This window comes from Leptopilina heterotoma, unplaced genomic scaffold (genome assembly GCF_015476425.1).
Source record: "Leptopilina heterotoma isolate Lh14 unplaced genomic scaffold, ASM1547642v1 Lhet_13, whole genome shotgun sequence".
NCBI lineage: Eukaryota > Metazoa > Arthropoda > Insecta > Hymenoptera > Figitidae > Leptopilina > Leptopilina heterotoma.
In genome coordinates this window covers 1,133,338-1,160,805 of record NW_025110848.1, presented here as the reverse complement: position 1 = coordinate 1,160,805, position 27,468 = coordinate 1,133,338, and the positions used below count along the sequence as shown (strand labels likewise).

General features: G+C 26.2%; 2 protein-coding genes across 8 annotated transcripts in view; one reads left to right on the top strand and one right to left on the bottom strand.

The window, feature by feature from the left end:
• LOC122512882 (nucleolar protein dao-5) overlaps positions 1-27,468 on the top strand; it is a 53,409-nt gene that overhangs the window by 6,571 nt on the left and 19,370 nt on the right. For 3 of the 7 annotated variants that reach the window (XM_043629003.1, XM_043628997.1, XM_043629002.1), the window contains exons 3-12: positions 5,832-5,928; positions 8,671-8,730; positions 13,051-13,187; positions 15,090-15,351; positions 21,506-21,626; positions 21,991-22,111; positions 22,991-23,088; positions 23,798-23,930; positions 24,280-24,355; positions 25,561-25,790. In XM_043629003.1, the coding sequence (XP_043484938.1) occupies positions 5,832-5,928; positions 8,671-8,730; positions 13,051-13,187; positions 15,090-15,351; positions 21,506-21,626; positions 21,991-22,111; positions 22,991-23,088; positions 23,798-23,930; positions 24,280-24,355; positions 25,561-25,790 (1,335 nt within the window). The remainder of the gene's footprint in view (positions 1-5,831; positions 5,929-8,670; positions 8,731-13,050; positions 13,188-15,089; positions 15,352-21,505; positions 21,627-21,990; positions 22,112-22,990; positions 23,089-23,797; positions 23,931-24,279; positions 24,356-25,560; positions 25,791-27,468) is intronic. The other 4 variants (XM_043628999.1, XM_043628998.1, XM_043629001.1 and 1 more) reach the window with 4 other exon arrangements.
• On the bottom strand, positions 18,999-21,376 carry LOC122512885. Its single transcript, XM_043629007.1, has 2 exons — positions 19,216-21,376; positions 18,999-19,135 (listed from the first exon to the last, which is right to left on the bottom strand). The coding sequence occupies exons 1-2, from the start codon at positions 21,072-21,074 to the stop codon at positions 19,129-19,131; spliced, it is 1,866 nt and encodes a 621-aa protein (XP_043484942.1). The 5' UTR covers positions 21,075-21,376; the 3' UTR covers positions 18,999-19,128.

The window sequence follows — 27,468 nt, the reverse complement described above, 5'->3', positions numbered from 1 at the left end:
TGAATTCGTTTGCCATCTTTTTGAAGAGAAACGTAATCTTTAATCCCTGGCATGATACGACAATTCTCATCAGACGAATAAAACGCATGAACTTTTTCAACAGTTGAATATGGAATTATTTTACCACGTTTTTTTTTCGGGTTTAGCACCATATCCAATATTGTTCCTTAACTTCTTAGCCTGACGTGCCATTCGACGAGAAACTTGCAGCTCTTTACACATTTTACTAATGGTCCAATGAGGCGGAATTGTGGTTAAAATTTGTATTTTTCCCAGTCGAGTAACATCATTCAATAACGCAGTTTTAATTCCATTAATATACTCATCCTCTTGATTCAATGTCTTTTTGGTATCATTAAGGTTTTCTATAATATTAGAAATATTTACCTGATCATCTGACAAAAAATTCGATATACGAGATTTTTTAATCTCTGGTTCGCCCAATTCTCGCAAAAGAGAATTGATTTTTGTAACTTTTATTTCATTATCCACTTCCTTACACTTAAAAGTAGGATCAGATTCGTCCTCTTTTTCATCATTTTCACTCAACTCTTCATCATTCACTTTGTCTTTTCGATTTTCATTTTCAGCTGCAACGGGGAAAATTTTTACGTTTTGGCTTCTATAAAGATCTCGTTTACAAGCATTACACACGTAAAATCCTATTAAATCCTTGAATTTGGTGTTCCACTTGTCCGTCACTAGATTAACATTTTTTCGAACACATTTATGACGTAATTTTTGTAAGGGATTGCAACATGAATTGGCCCGACACATTTTAACATTTATGAAAAAGTTAAATTTTAAAAAATATAATAACTTTTGATCTATTCGTCACACAAAATTTATCACTTGTATTGCAACTATAACTGATGGACGACTGTAAACATCTCTAGGTTTCCTCAGATATGCTTGTTTTGAATTTTGCATACAGTTCTGAGAAAACTCAAACACATATACTTTTGTGTATCAATTACAGTTACAATACAAAACATATATTTTGAGTGTCAAATAATATAATATAATATAATATAATATAATATAATATAATTATATTATATTATATTATATTATATTATATTATATTATATTATATTATATTATATTATATTATATTATATTATATTATATTATATAAGAAATCTTAATAGTAACAGAGAAAAATAGAATAGTGCAGGCTGGCGCCGTTAAACGTGCTTGGCTCTCGCGCGGCGTTGCTTGCGCGCAGTATGCAGCGCTCGACAAAAAGTCAAATTATAAAAAAGCTTTTCATTTGCACTAAGATTTCTTTTCAGTTCTTGTTTACCTACATTCTAAAGAACATTTAGCAAAAAAAAATTTTTTTAAATCGCGTGTAGAAAGCACTTAAAATTGCATTTGTTTATAAAAAAATTATTGAAAAATAAAAAAAAATTAATTTTTTAAAATTTTTATTTTGTAACTCGAAAGTACATTTACTCACTGATATGACCATAAATTTTTGTTCAATTTGTGCAAAAACTCAAATAGTTAAAATTATTTTATTAAAAGGGTTCAAAAATCTTTAATTAACAATAAAAAATATAAATAATTTAAATATTTTTAAAATACTTGGTAAAAATATTACCAGATACTAGTACTTTCAAATACAAATACTTATTTCAAATTTTGCAACTTTGCGAAAATAGGGGGGCCACTTCAGGAATTTTTACTCTAATTTGTTATTTGTTTATTAAATTTAGAAACAAAAATAAAAATCTCAAAATTTAACAACAACCAATTTGTTTTTAAATTCTATAGCAAATTATAATAAATGTTTATAATTCTGAAAATAAATAAAAAAAAATAAATAAAAATAAAAATAAAAAATAAATAAAAATTGTATTTCTTATATTAAAATTTGCGTTTCATAATTTTTCTTCATAAGCACGTGTTTTTTTTTAATAAACAAATAAATAAATAATTTCTATGAAAGATTAAAATTTGTTTATTTATACGCTCTCCAATATTTGTTTTCCTAGTAAACACAAAAACGTTTAAATAAAATAAATAAATAATTTTTCTTTTTAAAGTCACTTATCTTTATTTTAAGAGCACACGTTTTCGTGTATTGACCAAAGGAAAGAATTGAAAATCAAACTGATCTTGCAACAAGGACAATAAAAGTGTCCAGTCGATCAGCACTGCGGTGAAGTATAGAATTGCGGATCGTAATTTATACGTAGCAAACAAAATTGGCTGGTTCCCCTTTTGCGAGAACTATGCAGTACAAGCAACAACCCTCACCCGTTTACATTTTACCCTCAAACCTCCTACCCTTGCGGTTTAAGTCAGGACTTTTGTCCTGTAAGTGAACGACACCTAGAATTTATATAGAAATTCAGCATTGCGCCATAACGTTTAGTTTCTAACTTTTTTTTTCTCTTTCTCTAACTCCAACTTTTCATTCACGCAACAAATTCATAGCATCAGTTGAAAATAATTCATTGCTATAATTTATTTATTTACTTATACATATAAACGGGCTTACAAAGAAAAAAATTTATGAATTAATATATAAATTATAAATAATAATATGAATATATATTAATGCATTATTAATTAAGTATTTTAATTATTATTTTTTAATTATTAATTTTTAATTCATTACATTATTAATAATGTTTAAGTAAAATTAAAAAAATTAACAAAGTTATATTAAAAATTAAAATTAAACTGAAATTAAATTAACAATTAAAATATAATTATAATAATTGTAAAATAATAAAAAAAGTATAATTTTGTTTGTTATATGCTTTTTTCTGTAACAAATTTCGTTTGACTGATCTAAATTATTAGGCAAATTATTCTCTTTTTTAATTATAAAAAATACTAGAAAATTGTTAATTGTTAAAAAGATTTTATTAAAAAGTAGGAAATATAGCCATTTTATGCATAATTTTTTATTTCTTAATAACAATATTGTTTACAAACTCATTTTTTTCTTTTGGGAAGAAAAACATTAGATATTCCTGTTTCAATTTTTAGAAAATAAAGAAAAAAAAATTTTATTGAAAAAAATGTTCTGTTAAATTTATATACGAATATGTTTAATTGTAAAATTGTTTATTATTGTTACTGTAACTTCTTCAAAATTATTTTTATATTTAATTATTATCTAAAATTTAAACTAAAATTCATTTTCAAATCAATTTTTATTATAAATTTCTACGAGAATTCAATTATTTAAATACAAAAGTAAATTATTAATTGAATAATTGAATGATTCTTAAAATTTAATTCTTATAAAGAATTTTATTAACGAATTTTTAAATAATTTAATTCTTTTGATGAATTTTAATAAAAATTTTTAAGAATAGTTACATTTTTCAAGGAATTCGATTAAAATTGTATTAAAAATAATTGGAATTCTGCGATGAGTTTTAATATTTCTGAAAATAATTGAATAATTTTGAAGAAACTTATAAACAATTTGTAAATGACAATAATTGAATTTCTGCAATAATTTGTAACTTCTTCAAAATTCAATTTTTTTAGTGCTTTAACTAAAATTCTTCTATAAATCCATTATTTTTAATAAAATTAATTAAATATATATTGACAAATTTAACTAATTTTAAAAGATTTGTTCATTACAATTTCTAATTAAATTCATTCAAAATTGAAATTTTATAAAATTTCAAATTGAAACCTTTTGAAGTTCATTTGTAGGTACAACTCTTTAAAAATTGAATTTATTTTGAAATACTTAAATGAAATTTATTTTTTAAAAATTTTTTTAAAATTTAAATTTAATTTAATTTTAATTTAAATTTAATTTAAAATTTATTAAATAATTTATTTATTTTATGATAGTTATTCAAGATTTAAGTTATTTAAAAAGAATTTTTTGTCAGAAATTGAAAAAATTGAAGGTTTTGAATTAGAATTCCTGGTAATTTTATAGTTTGTGATTCAAACAAAAAAACACAAGAATTTAGAATTTTCTTATGAATTTACAAAATTTAATTTTTTCAGTACTTTTAATAAAAATTCCTGACTTTCCCCTGAATTCCAAGGGAATTTTAATAATAATAATCAAAACACATATTCCAATTAATATTTTATTTGAATTGAAAATTTTTACGTTCTATTATTTTTAAAATTTGCTAATTTTATGTTTAAAAAAAGTTAGTGTTGCTACTAACAACTCTCGCGAATTGTTGCTAGTAGTGAATAATATTAAAAGAGTTATTTTTTCGAATTTTGGTTAAAGCAGAAAGGATAAATAAATAATAATAATAAATTGTTTAATAATAATAATATATTGTTTAAATAAATAATTTAAGATTCGAGTAAAAATTAAAAAGGGAATTTATTTTCATTCCTTTTTTCTTTCTTAAGTTTTTTCTTTTTTTTTTTGAGCAAATTATTCTCACTTTTATGATGTAATTGGTAGGAAGAAGAAAAAAAAGGAATTAGGGTAGAAGTTCCTTTCACGACGCATTGCCTCTTTTATGATCATTCATGGCATGTTAGGTTGCATGTAAAAATATATCGAATGACGAAAATTTATCTGAGAATCACGTTCCTGCTTTTTATTGAATAGAGACCGTGTTAAAGGCATAAAACCAACTGCTGGTATATGATAGATCAGATAAGAGTCTTGACGCTCTCCTGACAGCGATCGATACACGAATATTGTACTGTCAGATATATAGCTGAGTACCCTGAAATTACTATTCAAGGACAATTTATTTTTAATTTTTTTTTTTTTTGGTAGAGTATAACATTTCTCATAGCAATTAATAGTGAAGTAAACAAATTTTACTTTTTATTCTCTTTTAAAAAAGCGTTTTTTTTCTGCATTACTTTTCTAAAGAACCAACTATGTTCCAAGTTATAGTTTACATTATTTTAATATTAATATAAATATATTGATAATTACCTTGTATTATTCACAATGTAATTATTTATCAAAATTAATTAAAACAATGTAAACATTTAATATTTAAATATAACATTTTTTTATTATTATAAATTAAGAAAATGTTATTCTGAAAAATAAATCTCTGCTCTCCATCTCGTTTGTGAGAGAGTTTTCATGCCATCTAGGCGGCAATTTGTCAAATTATATTGGCGCGAAATTCAAATTCAATAAAAAAAAATGAAAGTGAATTAGGTTAATAATAGGGAATAATAAGAAATTAATTTTAAAATTCTGCATATAAATAAAAAAAATATTATACGATATTACATATCGTATATATACAGTGAAGGTTGTAAGTCTTCGCCTTAATAAACCGAAGTCTTGGAATCGTGGCCTGAAAGTTAAGTCTTTAATAGTTGTAGAGAATCCACACATCAACATGCCAGATCTGCTATTTTAGTTTTCATTGGATTTAATAATTTAATTTAGATAAAAAATTTTTTTTTTATTAAATTTTAAATAAACAGCAATATTTTTTCTTTCGCTGAAACAACATTTCATTCAAAAGAAAATGTAAATTTTCATCAGTTATTTTTGTTTACATATTTACATTCTCGTTTTATTTGATGAACGAAATTTAAAAATTATTTGCAGAGGCTCATTAAAAATATAGAGACAAATTTTTATTTACATATTAAACAAAATTTACTGTTCCATGAAGCAGGGCTAATTAGCTAATTAGTCCTTTTTGCAGAAAAATTTTGTTCGAAAAATGGAAAAAATTAAAATTGCTTTTATTTTTTTTTTTTATTCTTACATGAAAATTACTTTTATTTTTTGTATTCTTACATTAAAAATTAAATATCTAAAATTAATTTTTGTTAATGTAAGATAAATGTTAACATAAGATAATGTAAATTATAATAATTTGTGTATGTTTCAGCAGCTCCATTCGGAATATAGGAGCACTTACACATGGCACGAATACAAAGGACCGCACCAGGAAGCCGTCGTGCGGCGACCACCACAAGCGCCTTCGAGTAAGTTCAAGAAGAAAAAGATATAAATAACATTACGAAACACGGTAGCTTCTCTTAGAATTTTCATTGAATAATAAATGCATATATTCAAGCCGTTTTCTTCACGATCAAGATAAATGTTTATTTTACTTTGTAATTTTGACAAATATTTAAATTATTCTTCAATTATCAAAGAGCTATTAAAAAAACAAAGGGAGTAGAAATTTATAGGAAAATTATACTTAACAAAAGATTTAATTTTGTTCTAAATTTATTTACTTTAATGAAAAATAAATAAATAAGTAAATAAATTAATTAATTAATTAGTTTATTTATTTATTTATTTATTTAATACTAAATAATTATTAATTAAGTATTAAATTTTAATTCATTTATTTTAATTATTATAATTCAGTAATATATTAAATTTTATTTTATTTATTTTAAATTTTTAATTTAGTATTTAACTATTATTAATATTAAATTTTTAATTTTATTCAAACATAGCTTTATACTGAACATAATAAACAAAAAAAAAATTATAAAAACATAGTTGTCATTTGTCAAGAATTTAAATCACGGTAAAAAAATTAACAACTAATACAACAATTTTTGTATATTGATATTAAAAGAATTTTGAATTATCATCATTAATAATTTATTTCTTATAACTATTGTTATTCAAAAATTATTTTTGTAAGCATTGATAACTGAAACTGAATGTATGCATTTAATATTGTCATGAGTCGAGGTCTGAAAAAATACAATTTTCCCAAAAAATTAAAATTATAACTTGTAATTCTTAAGTAAATTAAGATTGTTTGTTTTTTAAAAAAATTAATTAGTTCAATAATATAGTAAATAATTATAAATATTAAAAGTTATAAATAAAAATAAGTAATGAAAAAAAATAATAAATAAAAGAAGAAATAAAAAGAAATAAAAAGAAATAAAAAATAATTTTTAAAAATTTTTTCAATTATTTTGAAAAAGTGTTTGAATTTTTCTAAACAACATATTATGAATATATGAATTATATTAATTTCCGATGAATATTTTTATAAAGTATTTTACATTTTGAAAAATAGAATAAAAATTTGAGCACAAATTAAATTTCTCATTTAACTTTATATTTAAATGGAAATTGCATTTTCAGCATCGTTGAGCTTTGTCAATTTAAAACTTTTGTCAAACTTATACAACTAATTTTAACTTTCATCTTACATTTTGTATATATATATATATGACAAACAGAAATGCGAAAATTTTTAAATTATTTAATTTCCAAAGAAATAATTTAAAATGCGCATAAACTTTCGACTCACGATTATTTAATTAAATTTTTTTTATACTCGGATTTCACTGTGCTTAGTTTTATTATTGTGTTTTTCTTGTTCTTGAAATAATATAGTCAACACAATCTAGCACTCATTCTAATACACTGAATTCACAATTTTTATATATGTAATTGTTCAAATGGAAAAAAAAATTTTTTTTCTCAATTTCGATGTTGTCTTCAATGTTATTGTTTTCTTCAAATAAGACACGTTTTTTTGCTAGAGTGTGTTTTTTACAATGTGTTTACATTATAATTCATATATATATATAGTTAATTAGATTAAATGAAAAACGAAACATAGATTTTTTTCTGTAATTTAATATTTCTCTATATAGATTCTCTTTTCTTAAGGATGCTAATTAATTTTACAGATTCGATATTAGAAGATAAAGAGACTTTTGTATAAAATTAGAAAATATACGAATTCCTCTGAATCTATTAGTTTTGCTCCTAGTTCCATAATTTTTATTTCACATCAAATTTTTTCTACAAACTTAGCCTTTAGAAAAGAAAAATTAAGTCGCAGAGTGAAACAAGAGAATATATAATACAAATAAAATAATTTTATTTTCCATAATCAGAAAAAAAAATGTTCGTCTTTTAAATTCGTTTTTTCTTTCATAATCATCGAATATTAACACAAAATACAAAAGGATATTTATCATCATTAACATAGGTTTGCAAAAAACCTTAATTCATTAATTTGAATTTATTTATTCAAATAGTAAAGTATAGAAAAATTCCAATAAAAAATCAATCAACAAAAAAAATTGCTTCTATTGAAGAAAATTTAGATTTTGCCGCATTGGAAAAAATTAGCAACAAAGAAATTATTAATGGTCGAGCGACAAAATTGAATTATTTTGTAAAAGATAAAAATAAAACAAATAGAAATCAAGAAGTGAGAATAGAAAAAGAATTAAAAATTAAAATACTAAGAAGGGAAATATTCATCTTATTTCTGTTAGTCAATAAACAAAACAAATAAATTATTTTATGAATTTTTATAAATTAGAAAAGAGAATAAAATAGAAAAAAAAATAAGAATAATTAGCCCTTTATTTATGTAAATAAATAAAATTAATAAATAAGAAAAAATATAAAAAATAAAAATGAAAATACTAAGAATAAGAATAATCACCCTTTTCATTTAAGTAATTAAATAAATAGGAAAAAAGAAACAGACAAATAAAAATTAAAAATAAAAAAAATGCAAAGAAAAAAAGTTAAAATATAAAAAGTGAAATAAAAAAATTAGTATTATTTTTAAATTAAAGAAAAATTAATTAGAAAATTTAATTAAAGGAAAATAGAAAAGTTAATTTTTTCCGAAACGGCAAAATTTTTAGTTACTAGAAGCAATAAAAAAAAGAATGAAAATATAAAGACACACACACGAGCCAGCTGCGAAATTTTGATTGCAGCAAAACAAGTGAACGCGAAGCTTCAAACCGCCAAGTCAACTGAGGATGAAAATAGCGAAGGTAAGATTTAAGTGACCCGAGCTACACAAAAACATGAATAATTAAGTATTACTAAAAAATTATGTCCCAAAAAATTGTCGAAATTTCTACAGGCATTTACTTTATTTACACACATTCGTCACTATTTAAAGCGAATTAGTATTTTCTTTTTTTTCTTACCCCTCCGCATTGCTACATTAAAATATATTTTGAAAAGTGCACAATATTTTTTCTTTTTAAAGCATTTTGGTGCTTTGAAAAAAATTTCAGTTGTGTAAAATCTTATCCCTGGCACTTGAGCGAGGTTTATTATTTACGATTATCGTATATAATTGTAGACAAAATGTGCTTAAGTAGTTTATTAACACACACTAGAGGAAATTGATAATAATATTTTATATTAATTTTGTATTAATTATATTATATTTTTATATTTTATATTAATAATAATAATATTGTTATTAATATTTATTAATTTGATGTGTAGTTGTATTTTAAAACTCTGTGGCCACTTAAATAGTGATGTGATTATGAAACAAAAATATTTTCCTTTTTTTTATAGCTTTTGTTGAGTTGAATCTTACACTGAAAGGAAGAATGTAGAATGTGGTTTTATTTAGTTTATATTAAATATTTGAGGAAAGTCTGGTCGTCAGACAGTTTGCTGAACTGATAGAATTCTTTGCATATTACTGCATTTTAAGAAGTAAAAGACGGTTTTAGTCAGACAGGGGTCGATTACGTAATTTTATTTCTACTTTGACTTTCATTTTCGCTTTCATTTTTACATTCACTTTTAACATTTTTATTTTCATTTATTATTATAATTATTATTAAATTTATTTTTAAGTAGTAAAAATTAATTTTAATTAATTTACTGATGCATTAACTTGTCCTATCAGTGGAAAAAGTATATTTTAGTAAGGCAAACTATTACAAATAGCGTTTATTTTATTTTTCAGTAGTGAAAATTAAGTTTAGTCAGGCGAGTCTACGTGAAAAATTGTGAATTCGTTTTTTTAGTAGTACAACTGATTTTAGTCAGACTTCCTGGGTTAGTAGTAAAAGTATCGGTTTTAATCAGACCGAACTATTTTTCTGTGGAAAAGTTATGTATTATTAGTGAAACTTCATCTAATCAGTAATAAAAATTACTTTCATTGAAAAATTACTTAGAATTACGTAAAAATGACTATTTTTCGACTTTTAAGTTTCATCATCAGTAGTTTAAATCAGTTTTAGTAAAATAGTCGTTCTTGTAATCATTTTAATTCCTTATTAAGTAGTAAAGATCAATTTTAGTCAGACACTCGTTTTTATAATAACAGTTTTATTCCTTAATAAGTAGTAAAGTTCAGTTTTCGTCAGACAAACTTTTTTCTAACAGGCTAATAATTTCGAAGTAGTCAAAGACTGTTATAGTCAGACACATGCTTGTAATATACAATAATAATACAACCTAATATTTTTAAAAGTAGTATAAACTATTTCTAGTCAGACGTCCTTTTTTCAAAAATCACATTACATTGTTTCTCAGTAGTAAAAAATGGTTCTGGTCAGACGCGGCCTTCCAGGTGGGAATAATGTTACCCGCAGTAGTGTAGATCAATATATAGTCAGACATTAGTCTTTCTAAATGGTGCAATATTCTTCTGTTAGTAGTAAATTTATCTTTTAGTCAGCCATGCATTTTATTATCTACTAAATAACTAAATAATACTGAAACTTTTACTGAAAATACAAAAAAATAATAAATAAAACTGAAAAGTAAAAGTTTGATAAAAGTCTTTTACTAAAAAAAGAAAGTAAAAACTAAAAGTCTACTAAAAGTCGTAGTATTTAAAGAGTAAAGGTTAATTCTACTCATACAGGAAATACTCCCTGTATGTAATTTTCCCAGAAGTAGTATAAGAATGTTATAGTCAGACACGCCTTAACTTTTCTCAGTAGTAGAAAACTGTTTCAAGTCAGCCACGGTATTCAAAGTGCAAATAAATATAAATTGCAGTAGTATAGGTCAATTTAAGGCAAACAATTTTTTTTCAACTCAGTATTATTTTTTTTCTTTAAAACTCTTTTTTTTGAAAATCACAAAATGTTGCATGTTATTGAATCACATCACACTAAATGCAGTTATTCAAAATTTTAAATTAACATTCTACTTTATAATCACAATATATATGTATAGTCACATTTTAAATAAAATAAGCACCGAGAGTTTGTACCTACAATAAAGTAGGAAATGCTTTCAGTATATTTTTTTCCTTGCATTTCAAAAAAAAAGGAAATATAGCACAAGGAGACTTTTTTTTATAAAACCGTAAATCAATCGTTGAAACGCTTTCGCTTCACTTTGCAAAAATAAATTTTTTTGCTTGAAATAAAAGGCATAGGTATGTAAATTGAATTTATTTGTATCAAAATGTAACCTTTAAGAGACCTGAATAAACACTTTTTGCTTCTTTTCTATTTAATAAAATCAAATGAATGAGTTAAAATATTCTATTTGAAAACAAGTAATTTTTAATAACTTAAATTAAATTACTTTAATTATTTAAAAAAGAATATAAATTTCAATTTATTTTTTCTTTTTTTAACTTTATAAGTGTTACTCTTATGTAAGCGTAGTTTAAAATTTTTTCCAAACCAAAACTCTCGTATGTATAATTTTTTTCTTCTACTTTTAAAACAGCAGTAAAAACGGTTGCTCCTAAAATTTTAATGTCAGACATAAATGTTGAAAATTCAGTCAGACATAAAAGTCAAAAATTCAGTCAGACTTGAAAAAGTTCTAAAAGACGATGGAATCAAATATAAAAATGAAATTTAAATCTTTGCTGGAAAATTTAAATTTTTCTCCTAAATATCTAAACATTTTTTGAATCTTTTGTAACTATTAAATTTGTAATTATTATAATTTGTAAATAACTATTCTAATTTTCCTATTTTAACTAAATTGTAATTTCAAGATTTCAACTAAATTGCAACTATTAGGTACATATTTTAAATTCTTCCACTTTTTTTCCACAAAAATATTTTTTATACAAAAAGGAAGAAGGAAGAAAATATAAAACAAAACCATATCATATAACACCATTGGAAAAAAGTATTTATTTAATAGATTCCGTTTTGTTTATCTGGACTTATAAACAATAACCGGATAAAGGCTGAGTTTGGTAGTTCAATAGTTTGAAATTTTTTTCACAGTAAAGCTGATTCTTATATTATCTATATTGTCAGCATTAACATACTTGACAGTCATAAATTAAAAATATCACTTTTTTCCATAAAAAAATTAAAGTAATAAATAATATACTAATTTATCAAATAATCGAGTAAAAAATTCTGACAATATATCTTTTAAGTTTTGTAGTGTTACGAATATTCTGTAATATTTTATTTTTTTATAGAAATCACGCATGCTTCTGACGCTTATCACCATTATTTATATATATATAACATAGTTTCTAAATATTTGATAATTATTTAAAATATTTGATATTTTTAATTACCGTATATTGTAATCTGTGGATTTAATAAAATATTCCAGCACTCACTCTTGCGGTCTTTATCTGGTTATGGTTTTGTCACATAAAAGTCAAATAAAATCATTTGAAAAAATTATTTTAAATGAAAAGAAATTTAAATTTAAATTAAAAAAGCAGTTAACAAAAAAATTATTGAAATTGAAAATTAAAACATTAAAACTATATGAAAAAATTGGAGACTCAGTCTGATGGGGATCGAAAACCCAGGACCTATGTTTGTGAATAGTTCCGGAAAAGTTCGAATAAAATTATAATTAATTGATTATTAATTGTAATAAATAAATTCATTGTTAATTGTTATAGTAATTAATAATTATTAGGTTTTTAGTTAGGTAATTATATTAATTCTTAATTGTTAATTCAATGATCAATAATAATTAATAAACGAATTATTACTAATTAAGAATTTTGTGAAAATGAAACTTTATGAATTAATTATTAATAATATAGTTAGTTATTAATTAATTTAGTAATTATTAATAAAGTGATTATTAACTTATTTATTATTACTTTATGTCATTGTTAAATACTTTAAAATACTATTTGTTAGTTTATAATTCATTGATATTATTATTACATTTATTATAAATTTATTTATTAGCAATAATCAATTATTAGTTAATTTTAAATTTATTTATATTTAACCAGTAGTATTTTAGTGGAAATTCTCTTTTTAAAAAACTGATATTTATTTGACTTTTAATTGCAATGTTTATTGCTAAAATGTTATTGTAAAAAAAATTGTATTAAATTCAGAGAATTTTTTTTTATTGGTTTATTTTTTCATTTTTAGGACCTACCCTAGAACCGCCATTACCGAGAAGAAAGAAATGTCCGGAACTTGCCTACAAAACACACGAATTCATTACTGCTGCTGACGGAGGTGGAATCGATGGCGTCGATTCAAACGTCGTGGCTGATAAAGTTAGGGTAAGATAAAGACAAAAATAAAAAAAAAGTCAATTTTCATAAGTGGATAATTTTAACTTTTTATTATTTTCTAAATTACATCTTTCCTATTTCTAACGTCGTAGAGCTGATAAAGTCAATAGTTTAATTAAGGAAAAATGTTACGAAAAAAAGACAAAAATAAACAAAAATCGATTTTTACATTAGGTTAATTTTAACTCTAATAAATATTATAAAAGAATATCAAATAATCTTGAATGAATGAATGAATGAATCTTGAATGAATTGTTTTTTAAGTTTTTTAAACAATAATATTAAAAAATAAAAATTATTTTATTAATCCATAAAGAAAGTTGATTATTCAAATATTTTCTTATTTAAACATTTGAGCGGTTTGAAACATCAACGTAATTTCATCTTCCTTACAAAACCAGTAAAAAAAAATGAAAATGAAAAATCCACGAAAAGAAATGCGAGAGCAAAAATTAAATATAAAAATAATTCTACCACTCAACATGAACATTTACCGCAAAAGGTAAATTAAATTTTAGGTCAAGTGATAGTTTTACAATAGAATTTAAACACAAGAAATCAAATATAGAGAATGCAATATTTTTTTAGCTTTTATTTGAAAAAATTAAATTTATTTCTGAATAAAACGAGAATATATTAAAAATTCACTTGACATATAAAAAATTCTATCGTATTTGTATCTATAAAGTTTTTTTTTATAACTGTCTTTTTTCAAATTAGTATCATTTTAATTAATCTCTTTCTAAATATCACATTATTTATAGTATTTTGTTTTAAGCTCTTGGGAAATTATTTTTATTTATAAGCTTTATTTAAAAACTCTATTCATCAAATTAAGGCTTACAACAACATTTTCTTTTAATATGAAAATATTAATTATTTAATATTTTTCTTTTGCTCTTTTATAGTAACTGCTCTCTAAATTTGAATTGATAAAAATGTTTATTAATTGGAATTAGTGACTGACATTTTGTCTTTGAATTAGTAAATTTTATTAATAAATGAGCAATTCAATTTACATAAATAATAAAATTCATTAAAAAAAATTCAATTATTTTCATAAATAAAAAAATTTTTCCCAAAAGTTCAATTATTTTTTCATAAATAAACAAATTTCAATTATTCTATAAAATTTTGAAAACAATTATTCCAAGAAATAAAATTATTTTCAACAATTTTCATCAAATTCTTTATAAAAATTAAATTATTTTTTTCAATATAATTCCAATCAAATTACTGGATTAACTTAATTATTTTCAGAAATTTAAAATGTTAAGTTTAATTAAAATTTTTATATCTCAATTTTTTCATTAGATTTTTAATTTCTTTGGACTTTTTGACCAGGACACAAAATCCAAAAAATAAGTCCAAAGTGAAACTGTTTTTTTTTTACTATTTTAGATTTCATTTACTTTGGACTTTTTGTTTTGGACTTCTTGTCCGGATACCGTTGAAAAAAATTGAAATAAAGAATTTTTACTTTCAAAATAGAGAGGAGGGATAAAATAAAAATTAACACTAAAATAATAAAAGTTTTTTTTTGTCAGATTAATTTTTTTAAATATTTTATTTCTTTTTGTACTATAGGGTAACATAGAGTCAGGGTTATATTCCTTTAGAATATATTTATTTTTACTAAGAATATTAATAAAAATTTATTTAAAAAATGGAAAATCTATATTAAAAATTATATTGGTGGTGGAAAATTTGGACTCAATTCGATAAAATTTTAATTCGGTGAAATTAATATTCACTTTAGATAATAACGCGATGAACGGATTTGTAAGAAAATTCCTAAGAATAATAAAATTAAAACAAGGGTTTTACTTTTTTCATTATAAGAAAATAAAAAAAGAAAGATGAATTCAAGGAGAAGAATTGTTTTTTCAGGAAGTCACGACGACGTCAACGATTCCATCGAATCAATTAAGTAAGGCAATATCACGAATCAGCACCGAATATCGTTTACAATTTGCTTGGCCAAAAAGGCAACAATTGACCAATGGGGAAGTGGCACTACCTGTTGCAGCTGCTGGCAGCACGGGACCTCCGAGAAAATCACTCAGCATGGGAGCACTGAAACAGGGAATTCAAACTGGGCCAGCTCCAGTTCACCGGAAACGTCCCGGGGACATTGATCACAAGCGAGATGGTTAGTAAAATCAAAAATTTTAAAATATCTTTCAAAATAATTAAATTATCCATTATGAATTAGCAATAATTAATTATTAATCATTATATTAATACTATTTAAATATATGTTAATAATGATTGAATTGTTACAAATCTAACCAGAAAATTAAATATTTAACTTGAAGACAGAAACAGAGAGAGCATGAATACAAAAATAACAAAACACAGAATTATACGAACACATTAAATATATTTATCTCTTTTACATTGAATCATTTTGTCATACTGAACTCTCTCAATCTTGCGCTTAGCAATCGTCTCCAAAATCATTCGCCTGTTTTCGGCCCTTTTCGCAAACCCCGATTTCCTTATCACTCCCACCACATACTCGCTCACTCGTTCTCTCAACATTCTCCCACCTTGAGCTAAGCTCAATTAATTTTTCACAAATCTGGGTTTAATAGTTCTACCACTTCGAGTTACATATGGTTTTTTAATTTCATTCGTTTCAATCGAGCACTCATTTTTTCGTAGTACATCAACTTCATTGTTCTTTTTCGGGCGAATTTTGTCAATTTTCTCTATGATAACCTTTTCCGTAGTTTCTCTCTCATTTACAATTGTATGATCTACTTCCAACGGATACAACCGTTGTATAGGTCGAGTCAATTCTCCATTCGCAGTCTTTACTTTGTAAACCCTAACATGACCATCATGTCCCTTTAACAAATCAACTATTCTTCCCAATGGCCATTCTAAACGCTTTTTGTTCTCGCTTCCGATAAGTACTAAATCGCCAAATTTTAACTCACGCGATTCTTTAAATTTCAAATTTTCCCGTAACTGCCCTAAATATTCATTACGGAATCGTTGCCTCAAATTTGATTTAAGCGTCTGCAAGTATCGCGAGCGCTCTCGAATGTCAGTAATCTGCAATATGTCCAAATCCGGTACACCGATTTCTGGCAATTCCCTCAAAAACATATTAGGCGTTAACGGCGTCAAGTCAGAAATGTCATTTGACATGTAAGTCAAAGGTCGAGAATTTATTATCGTTTCGCAATCACACAAAATAGTAAGCATATCTTCATAATCAACAGAGGCCTTTGCCAAAATTTTCCGTAATAATTGTTTTACAATTCTTATAAGACGCTCCCACCATCCTCCCCACCATGGAGCAGATGGTGGATTAAAATGCCACTTAATTCTCTGAACGGAGCTATTATTTACAATATTGTCCCAATTCAATTTTTCAAGATCATTTTCTGTGCCTACAAAATTTGTCCCATTGTCCGTGAATACGTCACTCGGTCTACCTCTTCTCGCTATGAACCTACATAAACCTTTAACGAAAGATGGCGTTGACAATGATGATAACAATTCCAAATGTATTGCCCTATAAACCGCACATGTAAACAAACACACGTATACTTTCTTATTTCCCCTTAAGTACAGAGGTCCCGCTAGATCGATACCCACTACCTCAAACACAGCAGCGTCCCTCACCCTCTCCAATGGCAAAGGTGATTTTTCCGATTCCATTCTTTTGACATTATAACGTTTACATGTTACACATCTTGAAATCACCGAGCGAACTTTTCGTCGCACGGATAAAATCCAATATTTATCCCGCAAAGTGTTAAGCAAAATATGTGCATGCGCGTGTTTGAGATTGCGGTGCGTTTCCTCTATCAATCGTAAAGAAATACAATGTGCGGAATCCAAGACAATAGGACAACGAAAATTTCTATCATCTGGACGATTAAAAATCTTTGTTTTTACTCTCAATAAATCATTTTCATCTTTAAAAACATTAAGATATTTTAACTTATCGTCATTTTCATTTATAAACATTTCTTTTTGTGCTAACTTTAATACCGACATTTCAGAATTTGCAATTTCCTCACTAGTTAAAAATTTTGTTAAAATTCTTTTTTCTTTATCACAATTTTTTATTTTTACATTGAAATTGAATCTACGTAACCAAGCAACGATTCTAACAATTCTATTAAACTCAGAATATCGAGAAAATAAATCACAACTATTTATAGATTTCGAATTTACAATTGCTGACAAACTTACCGCAGTTCTGCGTTTCTCACTATTTATTTCATTCTCGTCGATCTGAAGTTCTGCACTTGGCCACTCACTTCGAGGTAATTTCAACCAGCTCGGTCCCTCCCACCATCTCGAAGTAGACAGTTGTAATGCATTACAACCTCGTGATGGCAAGTCAGCCGGGTTCTCCGTTCCCGGAACATGTTTCCACTCTGATCCAGAAGTAAGTTTCCTTATCTCCTGCACTCGATTCCACACAAATATGCTCCACTGAGCCTCACGCTTGATCCATGTCAGAACAGTGGATGAATCCGACCAATATACTATTTCAGGATTTTCAAGGTGAAATGTTCCTATCAATGTATTTGTCAACCTTGCTGATATCGCCGCTGCTAGCAATTCTAGTCGAGGAATAGTCGTATTTTTCGTTGGTGCCACCCGCGATTTCGCACCAATCAACTGAACTTCAACATTGTTACCTGTTTCCACTCGAATAAACACAGCCGCGGCATATGCAACACCACATGCATCAGAAAACGAATGAAAACTTATAATACTTTTATCCTTGCTAATGCCGAGTTGTCTCGGTATTTTAACAGAACTTAGATCAGATAAACATTTAAACCACTTAAGAAAATCATTTTTCACTTCACCTTCTAGTTTTTCATCCCAATTGATATTTTCCTTCCACAGATTCTGAATCATGAGCTTAGGTAGCAACATAACCGGACACGTAAATCCAATTGGATCGAAAACACGCTGAGCCACAGATAAAATCGTTCTTTTTGTTAGACTATCAATCCGCACATCCTGCAACCATGACAGATTGACAGAAAGTCCATCTGTGACTTTATCCCATAACAGTCCCAATACAGAAGTTTCACTTTTATTCAAGTCCCCAGCAAACTCCCACCCTCGAAGGTCAAAGCCTGCTGTTTTTAAAACATCAGTGGCTTCATCTTTAAATAAATGCAGTTCCTCCATCGAGTCAACACTTGTCACGCAATTGTCAGAATAAAAACACTCGCGCATCTTCTCAATAATTGCTTTTTTCGAACTTGATTTAAAACTTCCCTCTAAAATGTTTTTTATATGTAATTTAATAGTAGCTCCTAATAAAAAAGGACTACATGTCAAGCCAAAAACAACTCTTTTATGACGAAATGCTATCATTTCACCATCACGGAACCAAAAAAATCGCAAATAGTCACGTTCACCGGGAGCAACACTAATCTGTAGAAATGCCGCTCGGATATCAGCAATGACCCCCACTTTTCTCTCTCGAAATTTCAACAGAACCGACGGTATCAGCTCAATCAAATTAGGCCCCTTCTCGAGACACTGGTTAAGAGATGGAAAATTTTTCTCCCTCGCTGACGCATCGGCAACTGGTCGGATTCTCGTTGTACTGCTACTCAGCTTAATCACTGGATGATGAGGTAAATAGTGTGACACATTATCGAGTTCATCTTCAGGTACTTTCTCGATTATGTCATTCTTTTCCCATTCGATGAAAACCTTGTCGTATTCGTCAAACAAACCACACTTTTTTAATTTTTCTTGCGTATTTTTCAGTCTTTTTATCGCAAGATTTTTGTTTGACGAAACTGGCGGGTGATCTTGATTCCAAGGCAAAAGAACTTCATATCTGTTATCGTCATTCAAGGTTGTTGTTTCTTGGAATCTTCGTTCGACGTCTGCTTCTCTCTCAAGTTTTGTTTTTCTCCTTGCCGGATCATCAATACCTATAATATCCAAACGCCAAAGGTCAGATACAGTCGACTCCTCAACATTCATTTCATTAACTAATAAAATTGTATCACACCTTGATTGAACCGTTGAATTTTTCCCCATAATCGTCCAACCCAAATGTGTCTCCACAGCTGTCAAACCATTATCCAAATCGATTTTCCTTCCTGTCAGCAACTTTCCAGCAACGTCTGCCCCAATGAGGAGATCTACAGGCCGCTTGCCTTCTCCAATATCAGAAAGATGCACACCCTTGTCACGAAGTTCTTGTACCCATTCAGCTGGTTTAATTCGCGCGATGTCATCACAGATGATCTTTTGATCCATTGCCTCAATATCACATGTGTAATTATCTCTTAGGTTTTTTACACGAACTAAAAACACCTTATGCGATTGAGGCTCAGATCTGGTGCCTCCAAAGAGTGAGTGAGACACCTGTCGAGTCTGGATCGGAGTATAATTTAATTTCCTAGCGACCTCTTGAGCCAGGTAAGATCGCTGTGAACCACTGTCAATCAACACACGCACTACACATTCTCGACTTCCGTTGACCATTTTCACACACAATGTTTGCAGATAAATTTCAGGAGCACTCGACAAACTTGCAAAATTGTTAATATCATTTATTTGAATTTTCGCGCCTGCTCCACTTTCACTACCCTCATATTTAACCTGTCCAGGACACATCAAAAGAACGTGCTTTTTACAACACCAACCACATTTCACTTTGGACCGACAGTGTTTGTAATTATGGCCTGGTTTCAAACAATTAAAACAGTTACCAAGCTCCTTAACAACAACACGACGCTCCTTCAATGACAACTTTTTTGCCTTGTAACAGTTCTGGCTATCATGGTCACTTTTTTCACAAAAAATGCACTCTAAAATTTTTTTCTCTTGAATAGTTAATAGTTCCACTGCAGTTGCCACTTCACAAGAATCTTCTTTAACCTTTTGCCGTTTACTCTTCTCAGATACTCCGAACGAAAATCCAGCAACAGCCATACTGATTCTTTCCTCATTTTCAACTTCAGCACATAAAAATTCCATCAACTTAGTCAAACGAGTTTTTGAATCCTTCGCATTACTTGCTGTTTGTAAACGCTGCCATACTCTCAAAATATCTTCAGGAAGAGATGATTCCACTAAGGGATAAAGCATAGCCGCGCATTTGTCGGATGTTACTCCCAAAGTTTCCAGTGCTCTCATGTGTGCTTCCAATTTATCGTACAATGTAACAAGAGAAACCTTATCTTTTCCTCGTACTACGTTATTCAAAACCAGACTTAACAACTCTCGTACATATACTTCGACTTGAAGCTCGTCTCGTCCAAACCGATTTTTTAAGCTAGCGATAACGTTTTCATAATTCTCTCTTGTAGGTGGAAAACTGCTCACCAATTCGTAAGCTCGAGATTTAGTTTCCATAGATTGTATTAGGTGTTGAAACTTATCCTCTGCATCAATATCCGGATCCTCGTGTATTTTTCGAAACTGATTCCAGAACATTAACCAGTCACGCACATTTCCAGAGAATTTTACTATTTCTATTTTTGGCAGTTGAAACGTCTTCCTGTTATTTTGATGAACCGAAATTGGACTTGATAAAACACTGCCTCTTGAAACCTGCGTTTGTTCCAACAACTTAGTTACAGTCCTTTTTGCAGCAAGAAATCGTTTTCGATATTCGTCAGTAGACGCTCCTTCAGATTCAAATATGGCGGCAATATCCACGCTTACATCAAGGGAAAGAATAGCATCCAACACCAATCTCGAAGATTTATCTAGATCGGTCATTTTTTCTTCCAACAACTCAAACACAACAGCGATCTGATCCTTGTCCAATTCATCTCTTTCCAATATTGCATTCATTTCGCTGAGTGTTCTCGTGAATGCCGTTCGGTGGATCGTTCGAGTTCTCTTCAAGGCGTCCATCTTGGCCACGTTTTTCGACAGAAATTATTCACTTTAAATTCTTCAAGAAAAACTACGTCACGGTCGCCACAATGTTACAAATCTAACCAGAAAATTAAATATTTAACTTGAAGACAGAAACAGAGAGAGCATGAATACAAAAATAACAAAACACAGAATTATACGAACACATTAAATATATTTATCTCTTTTACATTGAATCATTTTGTCATACTGAACTCTCTCAATCTTGCGCTTAGCAATCGTCTCCAAAATCATTCGCCTGTTTTCGGCCCTTTTCGCAAACCCCGATTTCCTTATCACTCCCACCACATACTCGCTCACTCGTTCTCTCAACAGAATATTAGTTAAATAATTAAAGAATTAAAAATAATAAAAAAACGTAAAACAAAAATAATCATGGTAATAAAATTTAAAAAAATTTTCCCAAGGAGCACAAGCTTCAGAATTGGAGCCACTCGTGACAGGTAACACAATGGATACCATCGATAGTGTTGTTCTAGAGTGTGACGAACATGAGGAGAATATACCGGATTTAAAAATTACCTACAGGTTAGAAAATTTATAGAAAACAAAAAAAATAATTTAAATTGCATTTTCTATTTCTACTTCCAAAAATTTTTACATTTTGTTCGTAATTAATTTTTTTCCAATTCAATTATTTATATACCTACTTATATAAAAAAAAAAATTGTCTCCTAGCAAAAATTTCTTGGAGTAAATAAAAATTTTATTCTTTTACACTGAAAGATAAATTTTGTCTTTTTCAGTTTCATTTTATTTTTTAAAAAATTACACTCACAGTTTGAATAAAGAAATGAGTATAATTTAATTTTTTTCTTCTATTTTTCTGAAGAAAAACAAAATTTAATATTCAAAGTGAAAATTTTTAATTATTCATATTTTTTAATTACAGAGGTAAAAAACCTGGTAGAACTGTTAAAATAGTAGACAATGTTGATGTTGAAATGAAAAAGGAGAAATCTTTACCGAAAACTAATGTAATTGCACTTCGTCAACTCGCTGATGAATATAAGGTAAAAAGTAAATTAACAAATTTTCGTATAGCCATAAAAAAAAAGTGTTAACATTAATTTAAAAAATGTTATCAAATATTACTTTAACAAAATTTACAAAAGATTTCAATTTTCTACATTTTCTTTTTTTTTTTTTTTAAATTCAGAGAATTAAAATTTATCAATTTAAATTATCAACACTTTTTGTAACATTTTTTTTCTATATCAATATATCCAGTCATTTAGGTCACAAAATAAAAATGCCAGATATGCAAATCGAATATACCTTTATATACATATATATATATATATATATATACTATACGTACCTACATATATTCAGATTTGCAAGTAGATGCAGATGAGTCAAGTCAGCCGAGCGGAAGCAAAGTCTCTCCGCTGCTTGTTAAATAAAATTGATGATTACAGATTATTGCACGAAAAAAAATTTATCCCTCTCAATCGATATTCGACGGGGAATAAAAATATTGCAAATAGAAGGAAATAAATTTATTACTGTAATTTTTATAATATTTAGTCATTTTTTAAAATTACAATATAATAATTTATAGTAATAATAATATTTTGTAGTAACTATAATTATTTATAAAAATAATAATAATAATAATAATAATAATAATAATAATAATAATAATAATAATAATAACAATTATACTAGAATAATAATAAAAATTATAATAGTTACAATTAACATTAATAATAATTATTGTTAATTAAAACATCTACCATCTTTTAATTAAAAATCTGTCTTCTCAAATTTATTAACTAATAATTATTATTGTTATTATTATAAATATTTTTAATTTTTATAAATTATTAAAATAAAAAATATTATTATTTATTTTATTGGCATGATAATTAATTTAAATAATTTATTAGCATCGAGACTGGGGATGCGGACTGACGAGAGAAGACGAAGCATCTTTATGGAAACGAGTCTCCAGTAATCATGCTCTTAACGCACTTTCACTTGCCAGGCTAGTAACAAATAATAATCGAAATATCATTTTTTTTAAAGTAGATAAATTTATTTTAAAATCTTAAAAAATAAATTTTTATTAGAAAACAAATTTATTAAGCATGAATATTGTACTTTAAAAAAAAACATTATATGAGTTACCACGAAATGATAACTTTTGACAACGGTAACTATTTAAAAAAAAAATTAATTTTTTGTCAATTATATCAGTAAAAAATATAGTGAAGATTAATTGTACAAAAGTTTGAAGCAGATTTGAAAATAATTTTTAATTAAATAGAGAACAGTGGAGAATGAAAAGTGTTCACTGAGTGAAGAATCACCCATACGTAAAATTTCCCCGTATTTTCAAATTTTCTTGTTCAATATAAAATAAAATTATTATATAGATATTCCAGCTATTCTAAATTTTCTTTTTTTAATAAAAAATAAAATTATTTCACATACCAATTGTTTTAAAAAATTTATTTTGGTCAATACAATATAATTTATTATGAGCGAACAAACTTGAGGAGTTATATTTCCAAAAAGAATCAAAATTCGAAGTTAATAAGAAAAGTTGCTTTTTTTGGCACAAATAAAATTTTTTTTTACCTATATATATATAATAAATAAATAAAAAAAAATTTTATTTTAATAGATAATTCTTCCGGCAAATAAAATCACATTTGTGATATTAAATTGAATTTTATTTTACTGAATTGCAGTAGGTCGGTAACAAAAGCGGAGAAGGAAAAGGAAAACACGAGAAAAGTTGATCCAACAAGGCCAGCTGCTGGAAGGCCATCTTCAGTACCAGTAAAATTAATTCACCAAATTCTCTGCGATGACATCAAAGCGGTTAGTTTACAAAAAAAAATAGCTAAATAATTATTATTTATAAAAAAATTTACAATTTTCCATTTTACTTATTCTTTTAGTTATAATAACAATAATTTTTAGATTAATTACAATAATTTTTTTTTTGCAATACAATTCATTGTTAACTTAAAAGTATCAAATTGCAACGAATTGATATAAGAAATGTGGAATAAAAAATTAATCCAAATTTTTGACATTAATTTGATACGTTCAAGAAAACTGTTAAGAAAAAACAATTCTGCGGCTTTTATAAAAATACAATTTTGTTAAAAAATCAAAATAACAGATATATTTACTTATAAATAAATTTGTAAATAATATTTTTCAGGATAATGATAAAGCTATTGCTCATGCAAAAAAAGATTTCTTAATTCGTCATCATCTCGATCGCACTACAGGAATCGGTAAGTTTAAATTCTATATTCAATTTCTTATATTTTAATTCGAAAACAAAATTTATTATATTTTAGAGTATATTTTTTATTTTAAGACAATTAGTTATTATTAAATATTTATTTGTAGACATTTAAAGTAAAATTTATTATTTATGAGCGAACATAAATGATTGATATTATTAATATTTATATTTATTTATCGGCAATTAATTAAAGTACAATTTATTATTTAAAGACAATTATTAATTTTCTAGATTATTATTATATTTATTTATAGCAATTAATGCACTATTTATTACTTGTGGGCAATCAAAATTTTTAAAATTATTTATATTTATTTATAGTCAATTAAATATTTGCTATTGAGAAGTAATAAAAAACAATGTGAACTTTTAATTCAGAGAAATATATAATAATCCATTTTATTCCTTCTTCATACAAAAGGGATTGTATTTATTATTTATTTTATTGTTTTAATTAATTTTACAGCCCATTTTTCCTCTAAATATAAACATTTTTTTTAATTTCATTGTTTGTTTCTTTCTTTTTAATTTTATTTTTTTATTTGATCCTCTGATTTAGGGAATTTTTTTCTAAATTTTCTCAAAAAAAAAGAAAAAAATTTCGTTTTTCAAATGAATATTCGTATAATAAAAATAAAATGTAGAAGTAATTGTTGAGGGAAATTTTTTTCTCGTTTTGCGATTTTATTTTTTTCCGTGTATATTTTTCGATCAATTCTATTTTTAACTCCCTTTTTTTTATTTTATTTTTTCGTTTTTCTGTCTCTTCTATTTTTCATTATTTTATTGATTTTATTTTGTTTTTACATTTTTCTAGTATATTTTATTTTATTTCATTTTTACACAGGTTTAAAGAAATCATTTTGTACAAAAGTGCAATTTTTGTATTTTTTTTTTTTGAGTTTTATTTATTTTATATAAACCCGTTTACAAGTACAGTTTATCTTGAAAGTATCAAATTGATACTAAAGTAGATCAATGTGATACACTTCGGTTCGAGCTTTAGTATCAATTTGATACTTTCAAGAAAACTGTGGCAAAAAAGAAAAAAAGTTTAGAAGAAAAGCATTCTTTAAAAAAGAAAAAAAATACAAAAAATGAACCAAAGAAGAAAAATTTTTATCATTTAATATTTATTTTTCGAAGCGAAAAGAAATGAAAAATAAATGAAAAATAAATGAAACTTTAAAGGTGATGGAGCGTTACTTCCCTCTCCAACGAGAGAGAAATTGGAACCTGTGATACCTCGCCGACGCGATGAAGCAAAAGAACATCGAGATGAAATTCAACCAAGAATGAAATCCAGTCCGAAGAATAGTCCTCGAACTGGACGTTCGCAAAGTCTTGGACCAAGTGTTGCTGATCGAAAATCTCCTAAACGACAACCATCACGGACACCCTTGTCAGCAAAAGATGCTAAGGTATCAAATTTTTTATTTTATTTCATACTAAACTGAAACGTAAGAATTTTTTTACTCTCATTCCCCTTTTCATAACATTGTGTGATTCTCTCGAAATACTCGTCTCATAAATTCATGGAATTTCACTGTTAAAACTAATTTCGAATTCCTGTAATTGCTCGCAGTTGAGAAGTAGTAAATTTTACTATATATTCACCAGACGTAACATTTCGAAATTCATAAAAAAGTTTTCTAAGTGATAAAAGACAGTATTAGTCAGACAGGATATTTTAATGGCAAATTAGAAAGGTTCAAATGTACAAAGTAGTATAAAAATAAATTATCATCAGACTTAATTTTTTCTCATCGAATTAAATATTTTGTAAAGTAGTAAAAGTTAATGTCTACCGGAAATGCAATTTACAATTTTAGAATACATGTTAATTGCTTTCTAACTAGTAGAAATTAGTTTTCGTCAGAAAAATATCTTTCTGAAACAGTATGAAAGTATTTTAAATAAAAAATATCAGTATTAGTCGGACAAAACATTGCGGAATTTATAGAGATTACATTCTAAGTAGTAAATGTCGATTCTAGTCAGACATAATTTTTTGAAATCTAAAAATTTATATTTCATAAGTAGTAAAAGTCTAACAAAAGGTTTTACAACTCGTAAAAATGCTTTCTAAGCAGTAAAAGTAGGTTTATTGGAGGTCATAATTTCTTTAAATCCAAGTAAATGTGTCTTAAGTGGAATAATTCGGAATTAGTTAACCAAGAAGTTTCGTAATTTGATAAAGTGCTTCGCAAGTAGTTTAAGTACATTTTAGTCAGACGTAATATTTCCTTTTTTATTTTTAAATGTAATACAAGTGGAGAAACAAACAATATCTTTTAGAATTTAAAAAAGTACTTTTTAAGTAGTACAAATAAATTTTAGTCAGACGTAATGTTACATTAATATTTAAATGTTTAATAAGTGGAAAAAGTGGCTATTAGTCAGACAATGCGTTTTAGAATTTAAAAAAGTTCCTCGAAAGTAGTACAAGTACATTTTAGTCAGACGTAATGTTTCCTTTTTCATATTTAAATGTAAATTATAAGTGAAAAAACAAACAATACATTTTATAATTCAAAAAAAATTTTCCTAAGTAGTAATTTTTAGTCAGGCGTAATATTTCATATTTCATATTTAAATGCATTATAAGTGGATAAAATAATATTAGTCAGACAATACGGTTTAGAATTCGAAAAAGTACTTCTTAAGTAGTACAGATAAATTTTAGTCATCCGGAATGTTGCATTAATATTTAAATGTATAATAAGTGAAAAAATGTCTAATAGCGAGACAATGCGTTTTAGAATTCAAAAAGGTGTTTTTTAAGTAGTACAAGCAAATTTAAGTCAGACGTAATTTTTTATGCCATATTGAAAGATATTAGAAGTGGAAAAAATTAATATTATTCAGACAATGTCTTAGAATTCATATAATTTCTATGTAAGTAGAAGTCGTCAATTTTTAGTCAGACATATAATTTCCTTCAATTTAGAAAATTCTTTTAAAAGTAATTAAAATCAATCTTCAGTGTCAATTTATGATTCAGTAGTGTAGGTCAATTTTAGTGAGACCGACTGTTTTAATTCACAAACGAAATTAAAGAGAAATGTGGACAAAGGCAATTTCGTCTAAATAATAAAA

Excerpts from the sequence above, each read along its gene's own strand:
- LOC122512885 (XM_043629007.1), bottom strand. The coding sequence starts at position 21,074 with ATGGACGCCTTGAAGAGAACTCGAACGATCCACCGAACGGCATTCACG.